General features: G+C 40.2%; 1 protein-coding gene and 1 long non-coding RNA gene across 2 annotated transcripts in view; one reads left to right on the top strand and one right to left on the bottom strand.

Moving 5' to 3' along the window:
• LOC134351914 (uncharacterized) overlaps window positions 1–18,604 on the bottom strand; it is a 201,738-nt gene that overhangs the window by 44,553 nt on the left and 138,581 nt on the right. The window contains exons 42-49 of the mRNA XM_063058828.1: window positions 15,456–15,569; window positions 12,574–12,702; window positions 8,864–9,025; window positions 7,979–8,143; window positions 7,551–7,716; window positions 6,217–6,416; window positions 2,679–2,771; window positions 1,148–1,352 (exon numbers count right to left, since the gene is read on the bottom strand). Of these exons, the coding sequence (XP_062914898.1) occupies window positions 1,148–1,352; window positions 2,679–2,771; window positions 6,217–6,416; window positions 7,551–7,716; window positions 7,979–8,143; window positions 8,864–9,025; window positions 12,574–12,702; window positions 15,456–15,569 (1,234 nt within the window). The remainder of the gene's footprint in view (window positions 1–1,147; window positions 1,353–2,678; window positions 2,772–6,216; window positions 6,417–7,550; window positions 7,717–7,978; window positions 8,144–8,863; window positions 9,026–12,573; window positions 12,703–15,455; window positions 15,570–18,604) is intronic.
• Window positions 1–18,604, top strand: part of LOC134351915 (uncharacterized) — an 89,680-nt gene that overhangs the window by 70,852 nt on the left and 224 nt on the right. The window contains exon 2 of the long non-coding RNA XR_010019292.1: window positions 18,135–18,225. This is a non-coding gene — a long non-coding RNA (uncharacterized LOC134351915). The remainder of the gene's footprint in view (window positions 1–18,134; window positions 18,226–18,604) is intronic.

The following is an 18,604-nucleotide window of genomic DNA, read 5'->3' as shown; positions in this document are numbered from 1 at the left end:
GGTCACGGAAGGAGCATGAAGGCACCACACACGGAGATGGCACAGAGTTCGGGGTTGAGACTGAGTTTCAGGCACTGTGAGACAACGGCTCTATTCTACTACATCACTGTGCCTCTGTAAATGAGGAGTAGAACTGAGGGACCTGCTTCCAAGCTGATATTACAGGAAGGCTGAGTGAATGAGGTTAATTTTCCCGTTCTTGAGCTGAGGTTCACTATGCAGATGACCATCAGGGTGAAACAAAGGCCATAAAGTTTGTCCGGCAAATTGGAACCATTACCAGCACAGAAAATTAGACTTCTGGCAATGGTTCCAACCAGTCATTGAATCTGAATTCAGTCTCAGACTTGTGGATGAATCCATCACTGACGCAGAGCAGGATCTGTAACGCCACTCCATATTTACTATATGGCAAAGGCTGAGGACACAGAGGGTGAGACACTTCTTTTAAAACTGTTTTTTTTCTCTTTACTGTTTTTAATTACTTAATTTTATTTCTACATGGATTATTTTCTTTATAAGAATGATCTTTTAATTAGTTACTTCAACCTGAATAGTTTTTAAGTGTCTCCAAATATTTGATCAACTATAGGCTTTAGAGCTGCAAAGCAACCTCTCTGCCCCACTACCAATGACCCCCAGCTTTGCTGGCTGTCAGAGGTCTTCAGACCACTTAAGTGGCACAGCCTCCCCGCTTCAGTTACTGCAGTTCTGCCGCTCAGATCCAGGGTAAAATAGAATAAAACCAATGGGAAAATGGAGAAACAAGAGAAAATCTGCGGAAGCTGGAAATCCGAGCAACACACACAAAATGCTGGAGAAACTCAGCAGGTCAGGCAGCATCTATGGAAAAGAGTACAGTCAACGTTTCGGGCCGAGACCCTTCGGCAGGACAGAGGAAAGGGTTAGATTGATTGTGGAGTAGGTTAAAATGGTGGCACCGCATTGTGGGCCGAAGGGCATGTACTACATTTTAAATAACAGCCAAGTGCATTGTATCACCAATTTAATTGAAAATTTGTAGAATTAAAGCAATCGTTGAACAGTCACATAGGGTTTCTAATGGGTGATTGAAATACAGGATATCCAGTGTTCCCAGGTGCACCAGTTCAATGATTAATACAATTCATTTCTAAGTTTTACTTACTTTTCAGTTCTCTTTGTAACTGCTGTAATGTCTCTTGAATCTTTGTGAGGTACAACGGAACAACGTGGAGCAATAGCTTTCTCAGTCTGCTTAGCTTCCACAACTGACGAAATGATCTACCACTGTTCTTGATAACATTTGCCGTTTTCTCTGACAGCTTTCGCATCCAACCACACAGTTCATGCAGGAAGTCAGCATCGTGAAACTGTGTAGAATAAGATTCCATCTCAGCATCCAAATTGGATCATAACTATGGTCCGGAATATTATTGTGTGAATCAGGAGCAGCTCTATACGAGTGAAAGAACTTAATACAACTAATAGACTGACAAAACACAATAATAATTGCCTTTGGTTTTGGTGATTTGTAGTTTCCCAAAATACCCCATGTTATGCCACTAATGCTTTAAAAATTTGAAACGATTGAGCTTCCAGTCAGGTTTACACAAAGCAATCAACAGCCAGCAGAGGTTGAAAACTGGCATGACACTGTATTTGACTTAAAGCTTTTATTTAACATTAAGTTTTAGTTGAAGGAATGGCTGGAATACCTCACTTGCTATTAACCAGCTTTCTATTCAGTAATGTGCACCACTCCACAAACACTCGCTCACACTTCCCACTCCTGACAGAGTTTGGCAGACCCTACCAGCAATGAATCCGGTGCTGCACTAGATACTGTGGGCCTGTATGGGGGTGGTCACTGGACCAGTCCTTGTGTACACTAGTGTTACCTCACACCGCAACCCCCAGAAAGCAGGTGTTACCTTTCCATTTTCATAATGGATCTCCAAGATGCACTTCCAAAACCAAGCTCATCCAAATTCAGGTAAGCTACTTTAATTCCATAGAATCATCCTTGTCTGATTTGCATTCATTCCTGCATGTTACTTTTCTATGAAACATCTAATAAGATCATCTGTGGCCTCTATGACAGCAATCCAAAGAGTGACTCTGCCTATTGTAGAACAGTAACACCAGAGCTCTGGGCCATGTCTTCTAGATCTAAGCACCTAACAAGGAACTCAGCAAGGGGAGCTGTTGTTTGTTCTATTGACATTATCCATTCATTTCATCAGAACTCTATTTATTTTATGTTTGAGTAATCATAGTTACAGGGGGTAAAGAAAACAAGATAATTGTAGGCGGGGAAAGGATCAGGATTAATGTTAGACTTACCAAGTGAACAGATAGGTTTGCTGTGCCTCCTTTTCCCACTAGATGAGTATTTAGAAGTAAAGGTGTAGACTAAAAATTAGAGCCAGAACTCTCAGGAATGAAATTAGTAGCTGCTTCTATAGTACAAGCAAAGGGCATAGAAGTTTTGCTAACAGCAATTAATGATAGGTCAATCAAGCATTTTAGGAGATATGAGAAGTTTATGAAGTTGGGCCATAAGTTAACTATGACGCCACTGAATTATAGTATGGTTTGACAAATTAAATTGTTTAACTCCATTTCTAGGAGTTTCTAATATTTTGCAAGACAGATGAAAGAAAATGCAAATTCTTCATTTTTGGTGCTCTACTCACATTTTTCCTGAATTTCCAAACATGTAGGTCAAATTCTTTGAGTTTTTTCAACAAATGGCTCTTCAATTGGAAAACAATTTCTGAAAGCTTGTTCTAAAGTGCAAAGAAAAACAAACAGGTTCAACATGAATCAAATGGAAACTCAGCTGAAATTCTTATCATCTACATGAAATCACCCCTTTCTGAGGGAGCAGTCGGAAAATGATGTTACATTGCAAGAGATTAAAAATTCTAATTTAAGATGATATGAAGAGTATTAATATCCTCTACCTTTCCATAAACAGTACTTAAAGTAGTTGCCTATACCATATGCAATGATGAAATGCTATCAAAACAGAACCATTATGACTAATCTACACTCTGTGGCCACTTTATTAGGCACACCTGTACACCTGCTCGTTAATGCAAATATCTAATCAGCCAATCATGTGGCAGCAATTCAATGCATAAAAGCATGCAGACACGGTCAAGCAGTTCTGTTGACCTCGGTTAGGGCTGAAATGAGTGAGAAGAATTGAGCAGGAGGAGTTGGAGTCGACAGAAGTTTCAAGTGGAGTCGGAGTTGAGTTCAGTTGAGACAAGCAGGTGAACTGAACGAATAGAGCCGAATTGTGGAGTACCGAGCCCGCACGTTGCGGGCAGCGAGGAACGGAGGGCGACAATGTTGCTTACTTTCATCAAAGATTCGAGCCAGACTGGAGTGCCAATCGTGGGCGGAACTGCTGAAGAGGAGACGAGTAGGGAGGCCACAACTGCTGAGTTGATAAAGAGAATATCCTGCAGGATGAACTGCTGGACAACGGATAGTGGAAGTGAGTTAGAGATGGACGTCGGCGAGAAAGAGGAAAGCAGTGGAAAGAGTAAGAAAAGAAAACAGAGGTATGAGATGTCAAACTCTGACGAGTCAGGGGACAAACAAAATAGGATAGCAAAACAACGGAAAGAAGATGAGATTAAGGCAATTATAAAACTGAGCGAAGACGGAGCTACTTTTGGTGAATGGAACCTGATTCATTTGACGAAGATAATCAACAAACTTATAGGTAAAGTCAAAAGAGCAAAGATTTTATGAAATGGATTGCTATCAGTGATTTGTCGGGATAGTGCTCAACAAGGCAAAGTGGTAAGATTAAATAAAATAAATGGCAAAAAAGTACAATGCTGAATACACAACAATAGAAAGTGGACTAGCGGAGTTATTTCAGGGATACCAACAAAAGTTACTATGAATGAGATTAAACAGAACATAGAAGAAGCAAAAATTATTGAGGCCAAACATTTGAAAGCTACAAGAAACGGGAAAAAGTGTGATAGTTTATCAGTTATGATTAACTTTGATGAAGAGAGATTGCCGACTAAAGTTTACTTAGGGTACATGTGTTATGAGGTCAGAATATATATACCACCGCCTTTAAGATGCTTTAGATGTCAGAAATTTGGGCATATTGCGGCAGTCTGCAGAGGGAAACAAAGATGTGGAAGGTGCGCTGGAGAACATGAATACGGGAAATGTGAGGTGGGAGCTAGGCTGAAATGCTGCAATTGTGACGAGGAACACAGTGCAGCTTATCAAGGGTGCGTTATTAGCAAGAAAGAAGCTGAGATACAATATGTAAAAGCAAACTCAAGGGAGTAGAGGCAGTGAAAGCATTTGCTGGAAAAGAAAAGGTTATCAAGCAAACAAATACAGGGAATAATAAACCAGTGAATTGCGATATTAGTTATCATATGATAAATAAGGATACACTAACTATGAGTAAGAAGGGTTTCGTACTGTTTATAGTAGATGCAATTAACTGTTCAGCGCAAACAGACAAAAGAACAGAAAAAATTAAAATTATAGTCAAGTCTGCAGAAAAATATCTTGGTATTACAGGGCTTAGGTGGGAAGCAGTCAAAGATACGCTGAATGGAGGATCAAACAGTTCACAGGCAGGAGAGGCGGGAAAGTAATGGCTATATATATATATATATATATCTATATACACACACACATATCACAAAGGAATGCAAGGAGTCTTATCACAAATGATCAAGAATTTATGAAGTATGTATCAGAATTTAAGGAAAAAACCTCAGATTTTATGTTTACAAGAAACTTGGTTGAAACCCAGGGTAAATGTGCAGAACTCCATCAACAAATAGAAGTACTCAATAAGAACAACTGTGAGTTGGAAAGAGATTGGACGAAACAGTAGTGCATTTAAAGGACACGGTTTCTGAAAAAGATGCTTGTTGTCAAAAATTCAGTGACATGGAAAACAGATTAAAAATGGAGGAACTTATTGCAAAGTTAAAAAAGGAAAAGGGAATTCGTTGCGAAGTGAATTATCTACATTCAGATTATAAAATGGAAACATGGAAACAACTGAGGAAGAACTTCAAGATCTCAATAAACAACTACAGGCTTTGATTCAAGAAAAGGAAAACTTGGAAATAGCAGATAGACTTGGAAAACAACAATTTTAAATGTTAAGTATGTGATAATGAATATTCTTAAACAAGAAGCTTTTAGTTTTCCAAATGATTCAAATGAAATTAATATGATTTGAGGCAATGCAATTATTTGGAAACCACGTGACAGTTTATATGTGACACTAGGTTATATTCGAGAATTTGAATGCCTTGAAATTCTATAATTAATTATACATCCAGCGGAGGGCAGTAATACGCCTAGATGCGTCTAAACTGCCGGAAATGGGAGGAAGAGGTTCAGTTGTTCAAACTAAACATCAGAAAGGGGAAGAGTTGTGTTCTAAGTGACTTTGACCATGGAATAATTGTTGGTGTCAGATGGGGTGGTTTGAGTATCTCAGAAACTGCTGCTCTCCTTGGATTTTCATGCACAACAGTCTCTAGAGTTTACAGAGAATAGTGTGAGAAACAAACAAAAAAAACTCCAGTGAGTGGCAGTTCTGTGGGCGAAAACACCTTGTTAATGAGAGAGAGAGGTCAGAGGAGGATGGCCAGAAAGTTTCCAGCTGACAGGAAGGCAACAGTAACTCAAATAACCACACATTATAATAGTGGTGTGTAGAAGAGTATTTCTGAGTGCACAATTCATCAAACATTGAAGTGGTTGGGCTACAGAAACAGAAGACCATGCACGTACACTCAGTGAGCATATCTTCAAATTGTATGGTTTTTATTTGCTCTTTTGTCAGACTGCTCTCTCTACTTGAAGGATATATCACAGACTTATCTAATGGACTGGACGTACCTGGCTATGGCCTTCCCACGATCATCGCCAAGTTCTGCCTCACAATAAATATGAAGCAGGATATCACCATAAAACTGCATGTCTCTTAGGTGTATGATATAATGAACTATAAAATGTGCTGGTCACTTTTGGACTAAAGTTATGGGAGTCAAACGCTCTGAAATGGTACCTATATAACAGCCTTTATTATACTGTATAATCTCTTGAGGGAATAGAAAATGACTGATAAAGAACATTTTTAACACAGATCATTAGGTCTAAAACAAATGTTGCACAGTACAGTGAGACAAGATTGATAAGTAATCCTGCTATAATTACCTCTGTCTTGGTAATGAGGTGTCCACAGCCCTGAGCTGTTACTCTGAGTACACTCTGCGTACTTTTGTTGACAACTGCAACTGAGAGGAGCCCCAGCTTTCCTTTCCTAGTTTGGTTCAGGGTGTGATACAGTTCCACTTTTGCTGTTCCATCTTCTTTTGAACAAAACGCCAACTCTACTCCCTCTTCATCTGACCCACCTTTGACATAGACAGTCAGTTAATATTTAGAGATAGCCTCTGCATTAAATGAAAAGACAGAAGAAGCAAAAAGATGCTAGAAAACTGAATAAATATACAGGAAATCTATTTGTTTAGTAAAGAATAAAAACACTAAAAATCTCAAGTTTTTCCTCAGTTGATGCTGGCAGTGTTCCTAATATCCTTTTATTGCACTGGGCCCTATTTATCCATTGCTCCCATGCTTACAGATTCACACTGGTTTTCAATGAAGTAGTACTTTGATTTTTGACATCCACATCCTTGATTTCAAACCCCACTATGGTCTTTCTATCTTTTGTCCCAAAGATCTCCACCTGGCCTACAACCCTCCGAGTTTCCTCAGTTCCTCCATTTATTGAGTATCCCATTTTTTAATGCTTTACTATAACTGTTGCATTGTCAAGTACAAGGGCATTCAGCTCTTGAGTTCTCACTCGGCACCAATCTATTCTCTACATCACTTCCATTTATTGCTTAATACCCGATTTCATGTCTATGGTTTTTGTCTTCTGCTCATCTCATGAAAATTTATATGGCTCGTGGCATGTTTTGTTAAACACTGTGTGTTGTTCTACACAGTAAATGGTGGGAAGCTCACAAGCACTAATGTGCAGAGGGATCTTGGGGTGCAAGACCTACTCTGTTAAAGTGGCCACACAGCTAGATAGGGAGGTAAAGAAGGCATGCAGAATACTTCATTTCATTGATCAGAATGTTGAGTTTAAAAGTTGGGAAGTCATATTGCAGCCGTTTAAAACTTTGGCCAAGCCACATTTGGGTTATTGTGTGCAGTACTAGCCACTGCATTTGAAGAAAGGATTTGGAGGTTTTGGGTGTAGAGAGGTTTAGCTAGATGTTACCGAGAGCACAGTGAAAGTATAGGAGAGGTTGGACAAACTTGGACTGTGTTCTCTGGAATGCCGGGGGCTGAGGGGCTGACACTCAAATAATTGCCACATTTGCTCCTGCTCCTCCTAGTTCCTCAAAAATAATGCCCAGCACCTTTGCTGGACCTGTTGAGTGGCAACTTTTCTGCTAGACCACCCATTAATAGAATTTTATATATCGACAAATGCTAATACTTGCTTAGTTATGTTAGTCAATCATCCTTACCACTAGTGTATCCACTGTAGTACTGCTGACAACCCTTCTTGTGCATGGTAATTAGTTTAATTTTCTCTCTGTGATCAATTATTCCTTCCAGTACTGCTTTGCTGCTGAGGACAGAGGCAGTGTATGTGCCTAAAAGGCCTAGATGACTGGATTCAGAAGCCTTCCACTACAAGCAAAAAAAATCATTTTGCAGTTTTAACTTGTGAATGGATGTGCAACTGATGTCATTACAAGTTAGTAGATTCTAAAAAATGATGGTTTTGTATACAATCACATTTCAATTCAGTGTCATTTAGGTCTTCGTAATAAGACAGAATTGTTTAATGTTTCAAAAATTAAGTCCAACATTACAAGCCTAAAGTAGCGTAAAAGTGAGAACAAAAAAAAATCTATACATCTCTCTTCAAAGCCACTATGAACACATTCACCTCCATTTCAAGAGAGTAGTTCTTTGAGTCAGGTTGTCCACTATTCCTCAGTGACATCCCCAGTACCACACCATGTTTCTCATCACTGAAGAGACTGGCTCGGGTTTGGGATGATAAAACAACTTCTCCTACATTTCGCTGATGCCTTCCTGACAATTTGAATGACTGCAAAAAAAAAGTTAAAGCGTTTCTTTACAATAGTACTCCTTAGATTTCTATTTAATCAATTTCTCCCTTTTATCCTGAATTTTTGCTAACATCAAATCAGTTTGAAAGGAGGGGACTGGGCTCTAACAGTCAGATTGGAACCTGTATAACACTAAATTCAGCATTCTGCTATTGTTTTTCCCATGTAAGTACTATCTTGATATATTGATGTGATTAAATGATCTGCATGGATGACGTGCAATCAAACGTCAGCACATGTGACAATAATTTACCAAAGTCCGTAGAGCCAAGCCCAGTGCTACTTTCAGTCCATATCCACTCAGTACCAGTTGGTAGATAGCAAAAGCCTGGCTGAATTTCCATCCATTAATCTCACCCCACTGAGGACAACTGTAGCTGTGTTAACTAAGATCCAACATCTCACTGCATCTGAGGGCTGAAGACAAATGTCAGGAGCCATGACACCGGCAGTCACAGCTGAACCAGTTGGCTGGCCATATACTCTTTGATCTAAATTTCTATTTTTTCCCCAGATTTCACTACTGATTTCAGAAAATTAGTTAAATTTTATAATTATTGCCAACTGAAATGAGAAATTTCCAAATTTTAAACTCGTGGCTTAAATGCAATGAAAATCTAAGCCAGTCCATCCTTTTTAAAAGGGCTGTAGGCTGAAAAAAGACAAAAAAAATTGTAAAAGCACAAATTGAGACCTACATTTGACATGTTACAGAAGGCAACTTTCAGGTAATGGTTCAACTGGCTGTGGTAGTCAGTTTGGATCCTACCAAGAATGTCCTGCCTGCCACAGGATGGCTGGAAAATATTTGAGAAGGTGGCAGCAATCCATGTGTTGTCCAATCTCACTGGTCTGTTACTCTACAGAAAGAAAGAAAACAGATGACAACAGCTGCTTTCCATTATAATTTATCACCCATCCATAAAACAAGCCTCTTCAGGAATCCAGGTTGTTTTATTATAACATTTAACTGGAAAGTCTTTCCCTTTATATTGGTGAGCGAAGGCACATTCTAGTGCAACAATCTTTGATCTATGCAAATTATGAGATATAATAACGGATGAAATGTCCATGGAACAGATCACAACAATAATTAATTATAATTATCTCCATGAACTTTTGGGCAGCTGGTTCCATTGCAACATGACTATGAAACATTATCGTGATGACTTGAGAAACCCAAGGTCTCTAAAATATCAGTGAAGGAGCCTTAGATGAATAAAATAATATGCATAATTTAATTAACTGCAATCTTATCCCAAGAGTTAGTGCAAACACAGTGTGATGTACTGCTAGCCCACTTTACACTCCACCTGAAATTCTTTTCCCATTCACTTCAACTATAAAATAGATAGTATGTATGCCATTGCCTATTTTGCAATACTTCTGATGACTTGTCTTCTCAGTAGAGCTGAAGATAAGTACCCTTTCATGGAACCCTAAGACACAGGAGCAGAATTAGGCTATTTGGCCCAGTGACTCTGTTCTGCAATTCCACCATGGCTGATTGATTTTCCCTCTCAACCCCGTTCTACTGCCTTCTCCCCTAAACTTTGACGTCCTGACTAACCAAGAACCTAGCAACCTCTTTTTTAAATATACTCAATAATTTGGCCTCCACAGCCATCTGTGGCAATGTATTCCATAGATTTACCACCCTCTGGCTAAAGAAATTCCTTCTCACCTCTACACTGAAACTGTGCCCTTTGCTTCCAGACCCACCCACTAACTAACCCCCTACCCCCGATTCTTCTAATCTCCAGTGAGTACAGACCCAGAGCCTTCAAACACTCCTCACACTGTTATTCCTAGAATCATTCTTGTGAACCTCTCCTGGACCCTCACTAATGGCAGCACATCTTTCCTGAGATAAAGGGAACAAAAGTGCTCACGATACTACAAGTGTAGTTTGAACAATACCTAAAAAGTCTCAGCATGACATCCTTGCTCTTATGTTCTCATCCTCTTGAAATGACTGCTAACATTGCATTTGTCTTCCTTAATACTGATGCAGCCTGCAAGTTAACCTTTAGAGAATCCTGCACAAGGACTCCCAAGACCCTTTGCACCTCGGATTTTTCAATTTTCTCCCTATTTAGAAAATAGTCTGTCCCTTTATTCCTTCTACCAAAGTGCATGACCATACACTCCATTCCCTCTGAAATTTCTTTGCCTGTTCTCCCAATCTGTCTAAATTCTCCTGCAGACTCCCTCCACTTTCCACACTACCTGCCCCTCCACCCATCTTTGTATCATCCACAAACCTGGTCACAATGTCATCAATTTCATCATCCAAATCATTGACATATAACGTGAAAAGAAGTGGTCTCAATACTGACCCCTGTGGAACACATCACCAGCAGCAAACCAGAATAGGCCACTTTTACTCCGACTCTTTGCCTCCTTCTAGTCAGCCAACCTTCTATCCATGCTAGTATCTTTCCTGTAATAGCATGGGGTCTTATCTTGTTAAACAGCTTCAAGTGTGGCACCTTGTCAAAGGCACTTTGAAAATCCAAGTACCCAACATCCATCGATTCTCCTTTGACTATCCTGCCTGTTATTCCTCAAAGAATTCTAACACATTTCATGCAAGATTTCTCATTAAGGAAATCATGCGGACTTCGTCCTATTTTATCACGTGCCTCCATGTACCCCGAACCCTCATCCTTAATAATGGACTCCAAAATCTTCCCAACCCCTGAAGTCAGGCTAAGTAGCCTATAATTTTCTTTTTTCTAGTCCCCTCTTAAAGAATGGAGTGACCTTGGAAATTTTTCAGTCCTCTGAACCATTCCAGAATCTAGTGTTTCTTGAAAGATCATTACTCCACAATCTCTTCAGCTACCTCTTTCAGAACCCTGAGGTGTAGTCCATCAAAGCCAGGTGACTTATCAACCTCTTGATCTTTCAGCTTCCCAAGCACCTTCTCCTTAGTAATAGCAACTACACGCACTTTTGCCCCAATACTCATCCAATTTCTGGCATACTGTTAGTGTTTTCCACATTGAAGAATGATGCAAAATACTTAAGTTCATCCACCATCTCTTTGTCCCCCATAGCTACCTCTCTGGCAACATTTTCCAGTAGTCCAATATCCACTCTTGCCTCTGAATATATCTCAAAATACATTTTTGGTATCCCCTTTGATATTATTGACTAGCTTACCATCACATTTCATTTTTTCTCTTCTTATTGTTTTTCTTTAGTTGCCTTCTGTTTGTTTTTAAAAGCCTCCCAATCCTCTAACTTCCCATTAGCTTTTGCTATATGGCCTTCCTTTTGCTTTTATGCTGCCTTGGATTTTCCTTGTCAACCATGGTTGCCTCATCCTCCCTTCAAAATATTTCTTCATCTTTGGGATGCATCTATCCTGTGCTTTGTGAATTGCCCCAGAAACTCCAGCCATTGCTGTTCGAGAATCATCTCTGCTAGTGTCCACTATCAAATATCTTTGGCCAGTTCCTCTCTCATGCCTCTGTAGTTCCATTTACTCCATTGTAATACTGATACATTTAATTTTAGCTTCTCCTTCTCAAACTGCAATGTGAATTCTATCTTATTATGATCACCAACTCCTAAGGTTCCCTTTACCCTAACCTCCCTAATCGAATCTGGGTCATTACATAACACCAAATCCAGAAACGCCATTCCTCTAGTGGGCTTAACTACAAGCTGCTCTAAAAATCCATCTTGTGGGCATTCTACAAATTCCCTCTCTTGGGATCCAGCACTAACCTGATTTTCCCAATTTACCTGCATATTGAAATCTCCCATGTCTATCATAACGTCGCCTTTTTACATGCCTGTAGAAATTTATATCCCACATCCTGGCCACTGGTACGGAGCCTATATATAACTCCCATCAGGGTCTTTTTAACTTTGCAGTTTCTTAACTCTACCCACAAGAACTCTACATTTTCTGTTCCTATGTAACTTCTTTCTAAGAATTTGATTGAATTTTTTTTTACCAGCAGAGCCACCCACCCCCTCTGCCTATCTGGCCTTAACATCGAAGGTGTATCCTTGGATGTTAAGCTCCCAATTATGATCCTTCAGCCATGTCTCAGTGATTCCCACAACATTATAACTGCAATTGCTAAATGTGCAACAAAATCATCTACCTTATTTCGTATAGGGTGTGCACTCCAATATAACACCTCCAGTCCTGTGTTCATCACCATTTTTGATGAATATACTTTATTTTCACTGCTATTATCTACAAGTTGATACTCTGATATATATTTTCAATTGAAATTTTATCAGAGAAAATAACAATTGTATGAGGCACGCCTTAATAAATATTTGACTGAAGTTGCAAAGAAGGAAACTCGATTATACATGGCACGAACAATGTAAACAGTTTTAGCATAAATCAACATTTCAACGCTATTATTGAAATATGTACCTGATACTCAAAGCTTTGATTGATCTTTTTATCATCCAAATATAATTCCAAACTTTCAGTCAAAAGGTTCGGAGTACGTTTAACAAATCCACAACCATGCAAAGATTGTATCATCAGCAAGGGCTGCAGCTAGACAAACACAAGTTTGTATCAATAGCACAGATATGCATGGAATTAGTGCATTTACCATAATAATAATAATAAAAAAACAATTGAAAGTTGATTCTGACTGAGTTTTCCCTCTCTCCAAGGTCTCACTCACCTGGTAAGGCAGAAAACCAGACATACTGGAAGTTTGCATATGTATAGGTAATCAGAAGGACTAGAAAGTGACTGGGAAACAGCCACACAAATATTGTCAACATCAGAGACCGCATTTACTGTAGAACAGACAAACTTCATAGACCATAACTTCTGCCTGAGTTCTGACACCAGGAGTACGCAGGTTTAAACCTAGAAATGGTTAATTTAGCACACTGTAAGAAGCTCTTTAATAGATTCTTCATGGATAAGACTGAGAATTGGGAAGGTGATGGAGGGACAAGCTTGGAGTATTTTAAGCATTTGAGAAAGGTATATGCTATTGTTTGTTCCCCCCCCCCCCAAATAAGTAAATGCAGAAACAACTCTTGTTTCTATATCCACATACGAATTAGATGATCCACATGACTGGAAATAATTCAGAAAACGTGAAGCTCGGGTGGTTGGTGATTGAGTTGAGCTGTTCTCTGATCTTGGCAATTTACTTACAAATGTTTCATTACCATATGGGCAGGCACAATCAGTGCATTGATGATGTCTCCTCATATGATACAAGACGCCTGCAAGTAAATTGCCAAGATCGGAAAACAACTGAACTCAGCCGGCTGACACAATCTATAGAAGTGTTGGCAATAATGGAGTTCTACTGCCTAGTACAGTCACTTCAGCCCATCATATCGAAGTCAATCATCAGACCACCTTAATCCTATTTTCCACCATCCAGCGCCATCAACTCCTCATCCCCTCACAATTACTCTGCTATCCACCTACAGGCAAAGCAATTTATAGTAGCCAGCTAACCTGTCAAACAGCAGGTGCCTGGCTCATGAGAGGAAACTGGAGCACCCAGAGGAAACCCGCACAGTCACAAGGAGGACGTGCAAACTCCATATAGGCGGTATCCAGTTAGGATTGAACCTGTGAGGCACTAACGGCTGTGTTATCCATTTAACCCATGATTTGCGATGAAGAGTAAGAGATCCAAGCCACAGATTAAAGTTATTACTTTGATTATTTAACAAAACACATATTAGAAATCAAGGAATATTTCCCCACTTAGTAACAATGGATTGATAAGAAGAAATCAAACAAATGACAACACATAGTTTATCCACCCCATTAAGTAAAAGATGAATTAACAAAGTAAACCCAATTTAGAAAGCAACATTTTAAACATTAAATGATGTATTTATTACCTCTTGACCAATGCAATATATTTTTCATTATTCTTCCTGTTTGAACTATTTTGAAACATTTTGACAAGAGGTTTAATTCATTTGTTGAAAGTTGCTGTTGGCTACTTGGAGCCTTTTTATTCTGGTCACACACTTGGATACCTGGATTGAATGATGTCCATTTGATTGCTCACTGGTTGTAAATGGAATGTGAAATTCCATTTGGAAAGGTAATTGTAACACACCTGTAAGGTCATCTGAAGAAATACCGGACCTGAATTATTTTTGTGCAATGACCCAGCAGAGACATTCTACTGTGCCTGAAGCCCAAGGCACGAGGTCTCACTTGAGACTCTTGTTTGGCAAGTTCACACCATTTCTGAGAATGGATACCACAGAGGGACTCAGTTTGAATGCCGAATGGATGTGAAAGTTCACAGGACCAGAGGCTGTTGAGGGCTGGGGAAGGACAAAAAGGGGTTATCTTACTTGGGAGGGGTAGAAAGTGGCAATCACATCGATGGTAAATGAGTGGGGTGGGGAGGAGGGGAATGCTGATTGCCCTGGGGTTGGGGGAATGGTGATGGTGTTAAGAGGGGAGAACTATGATCACACCAGGGAGAGGACAGCAGGGGAGGATTGTTGTAATCCTGGATAATTGTTGAGCATCAGTAGGTGTGACTTTGGGAATTACCAGTCAGCTCAGGTCTCTGGGGAAGGAGGGGTAGAATTTGATCACAGCACAAGCAACAGTTGGCTATTGATTGACAGTGAGGGATTTTAGGTGGGATTGTTGTAAAGAACTTGATAGGGATGGATTGCTTTCAAAAGTAGGCCAGGAATATATATATATATATATATATATATATATATATAGGTAGTATGAGTGAGAGAGCATGCGTGTGTGTGTGTGTGTGTGTGTGTGTGTGTGTGCGCGCGTGTGCGTGCGCGCCTGACACACAGGGTTGGGATGGATGGAGAGAGATGGCCTTCCATTTGGTGAGAGTTTTTTGGTAATGGTGGAGTTTCAGATCGGAGGCAAGAGGTCATAATTGTAAGTGGTGGATAGACTGCTGGTGTTGATGGGGTTTGTTATTGAAGGCAAGGTCCTACAGCCGGAACCCTTGGGCAGGTCTCCTTAACCTATGATATAACAGGCTGAGCTGCACTGTGAATGCCAGCTCCTGCATGAATGGTGCAAGATTCCCAGGAACATTTGCTTGGCTGGGCTCCTCTGTGTATTAATACAATGAACACAGCTAAAAACGATCATGCTTCTAGCCTCATATTCCTGAATGTCAGTATCTACTGAGGATTAATCCTCACATGAACCATAGGAACATCACAAACACAAGGAACATCAATAACTTTATTTTGTAGTACAGCCTATTTTTCTAAGCTCATTCTGATTCAATCAAGTATTACAGGAGGACTGGTGAGAAATACCTGGCCTGAGGAAAAGTCCAGGCAGGTGTCCCACACTGTTAAATTGCTTTCCATTTTGTTTTCCAGTGTAAATTTCAGATCAATTGGTTGACCTCCATTCCAAGTGACATATGCCTAGAGATTAAACAAATATGAATTAATTGCTGCACATACATGAAGGTACAGTGAGGTTCAGCATTGTCAGTGGTTCTTGCCACTTTTCAGAGATAAATGGCAGTGATCTGGGCTTATTATTAGTCAGTTTGATTGAGGCCTGAGTGACAATGATTGACATTCTGAGACAATCCTGATCGTTATGGATGCAACCCGGCCTCATAAACTAGAAGGTCTGTCTCGTTATACTCAAAGCAGCTCAAGGATGGGCAAGGATGATAAGAATACTGTATGAAACGGGGCAGGGCAATCAGCCCCTTGAGCCTGCTCTATCATTGAACAAGATCACAGATGCTCCAATCAAAGTTCATGGTAAATTTATCACCAGAGTACCTATATGTCACCATATGCAACCCTGAGATTTGTTTTCTTGTGGGCATACTCAATAAATCCACTAACCATAATAGAATCAATGAAGGACCACACCCAACTGGGTGGACAAACAATTAATGTGCAAAAACAAACTGTGCAAATACAAAGAAAATAAAGAATAATAATAATAATAAATATCAAGAACATGAGATGAAGAGTCCTTGAAAGTGAATTTATAAGTTGTGGGAACATCTCAATGATGGGGCAGATAAAGTTATCTCCTCTGGTTCAGGAGCCTGATGATTGATGGATAACTGTTACTGAACCTGGTGGTGTGAGTTCTGAAACTCCTGTACTTTCTTCCTGATGGCAGTAGCGAGAGAGCATGACCTGGGTGGCTGGGGTCCCTGATGATAGATGCTGCTTTCCTGCAATAATGCTCCTTGTGGATGTGTTCAACAGTGGGGAGGGATTTTTCCCTTGATGGACTGGGCCATATCCAATACTTCTGTAGGGTTTTCCTTTCAAGAGCATTGGTGTTTCCATACAAGGCTGTGATACAGCCAGTCAATATACTCTCCACTGCACATCTATAGAAGATTGCCAAAGTTTTAAATGTTATGTTAAATCTTCACAAACTTCAAGGAGGTAAGACGCTGCCGTGCTTTCTTTGTAATTGCACTTACGTGCAGGGCTCAGGACAGATCCTCTGAAGTGATACCACCGAGGAATTTAAAGTTGCTGACCCTCTCCACTTCTGATCCTCTGATGAAGACTGGCTCATGGACCTCCGGTTTCCTCCTCCTGAAGTCAACAATCAGCTCCATTGTCTTGCCGACATTGAGTAAAAGGTTGTTGATGTGGCACCACTCAGCCAGATTTTCAATCTCCCTACTAACTGCTGATTCGCCACCAACTTTGATTTGGTCAGCGACAGTGCTGTCATTAGAAAACTTAATTATGACTTCAGAGCTGTTCTTAGCCTCACAGTCATAAGTGTAAAGAAAGTAGAGCAGGGGCCAAGTACGCAGCTATATGGTGCTTTGATGCTGATGGAGAGTGTGGAGATGTTGTTGCCAATCTGAACTAACTGGGGTCTGCAAGTCCAACTGCACAAGGAGCTATTGAGGCCATGGTCTTGAAGCTTTTTGACTAGTTTTGAGGGGATGAATGTAATGAATGCTGAGCTGTAGTCGATAAAGAGCATCCTGATGTATGCATCCTTGCTGTTCTAGGATTAAATGGAGAGCCAATGAAATGGCATCTGCTGTGGACCTGATGCTCTGGTGGACAAATTGGAGCAGATTCAAGTCACTTCTCAGGCAGGAGTTGATATGGTTCATCACCAACTTCTCAAACACTTCATCACAGTGGATGAAAGTACAACTCTATTACTTTCCCAATTCTTTCCATTTCCTTGTAATTCAAACATCTGCAAATATTTGCCTTGAATACAGTATATTCAATGAATCAGCCTCCACAGCTCTGTGGGACAGAATTCCAAAGAGTTGGAATACTCTGAGAGAATTACTGCTCCTATTCAATTAAGATCCTTTTGCAAATACAAAGACAGAAAACACCTTTGGAAAGGAAATAAAAACGATTAAATTTTCAGGTCCGAGACCCTTCATCATAATCAGAAAGAGGAAAACAAGTTAGCCCAAGTAACAACTTACTGGGAGGGGGTGAGGGGATTTCTCAGATGGGGTGAAATAATAGACCATTGAAAGACTGTGTAATGTTGCTGATGTTGTATAGTCTGTGTAATGCAGTGCAGTCTCACAGTACAAAAAAAAATGGAGAAGAGGAGGATGTAGACAAAAATCGACAGTTCTCATATAAACAGAAGGAGACAGTTCCCAAAATTTGGAGAATTTGATATCAAGTCTTGCAGGCCGCAAAGTGCCCAGATGGAAGATAAGGTCAGGATTAGATTCGGAATCAGGTTCAACATCACTGGCATGTGTCGTGAGATTTGTTGTTCTGCGGCAGTGGTAATACATAATAAAAAAACTATAAATTACAACATGAGGTAGTGCAAAAGAGCAAATAAAGAAGAATACAAGTGTGGTAGTGTACATGTGTTCATTGTCCATTCAGAAATCTGATGGCAGCGGGGAAGAAGTTGTTCCTGAAACATTGAGTGTGTGTCTTTATCTGCTGTATCTCCTCCGTGATGGGAGCAATGAGAAGAGGGCACGTTCTGTGTTACAGGGATCCTTGGTGATGGATGCTGCATTTCTGAGGCATCGTCTTTTGAAGATGTCCTCGATGCTGGGGAGGCTAATGCCCGTGATGGAGCTGGGTGAGTTGGCAACTTTCTACAGCTTTTACTGATCCTGTGCAGTGGCCCCTCCATACTAGACAGTAATGCAGCCAGTCTGAATGCTCTTCACGATACAACTGTAGAAATCTGCAAGAGTTGTTAGTGATGCACCAAGACTCCTCAAATTCCTAATGAAATATAATCATGCTTTCTTTGTAATTGCATCAGTACATTGGACCCAAGGTAGATCTTCAGAGATGTTGACACCCAAGAACCTGAAACTGTTCACCCTTTCCACTGCTGTTCCCTAGATGAGGACTGGTGTGTGTTCCCTCGACTTCCCTTTCCTGAAGTCCACAACCAATTCCTCGTCCTTAGTGGAGAGGGGTGCAAGGTTGTTGTTGCGACACCATAAGGG

Source organism: Mobula hypostoma, chromosome 9 (genome assembly GCF_963921235.1).
Source record: "Mobula hypostoma chromosome 9, sMobHyp1.1, whole genome shotgun sequence".
NCBI classification, from domain to species: Eukaryota; Metazoa; Chordata; class Chondrichthyes; order Myliobatiformes; family Myliobatidae; genus Mobula; species Mobula hypostoma.
The sequence above is the reverse complement of the archived record's forward strand: the minus strand, read 5'-3'. Positions and strand labels throughout refer to the sequence as shown.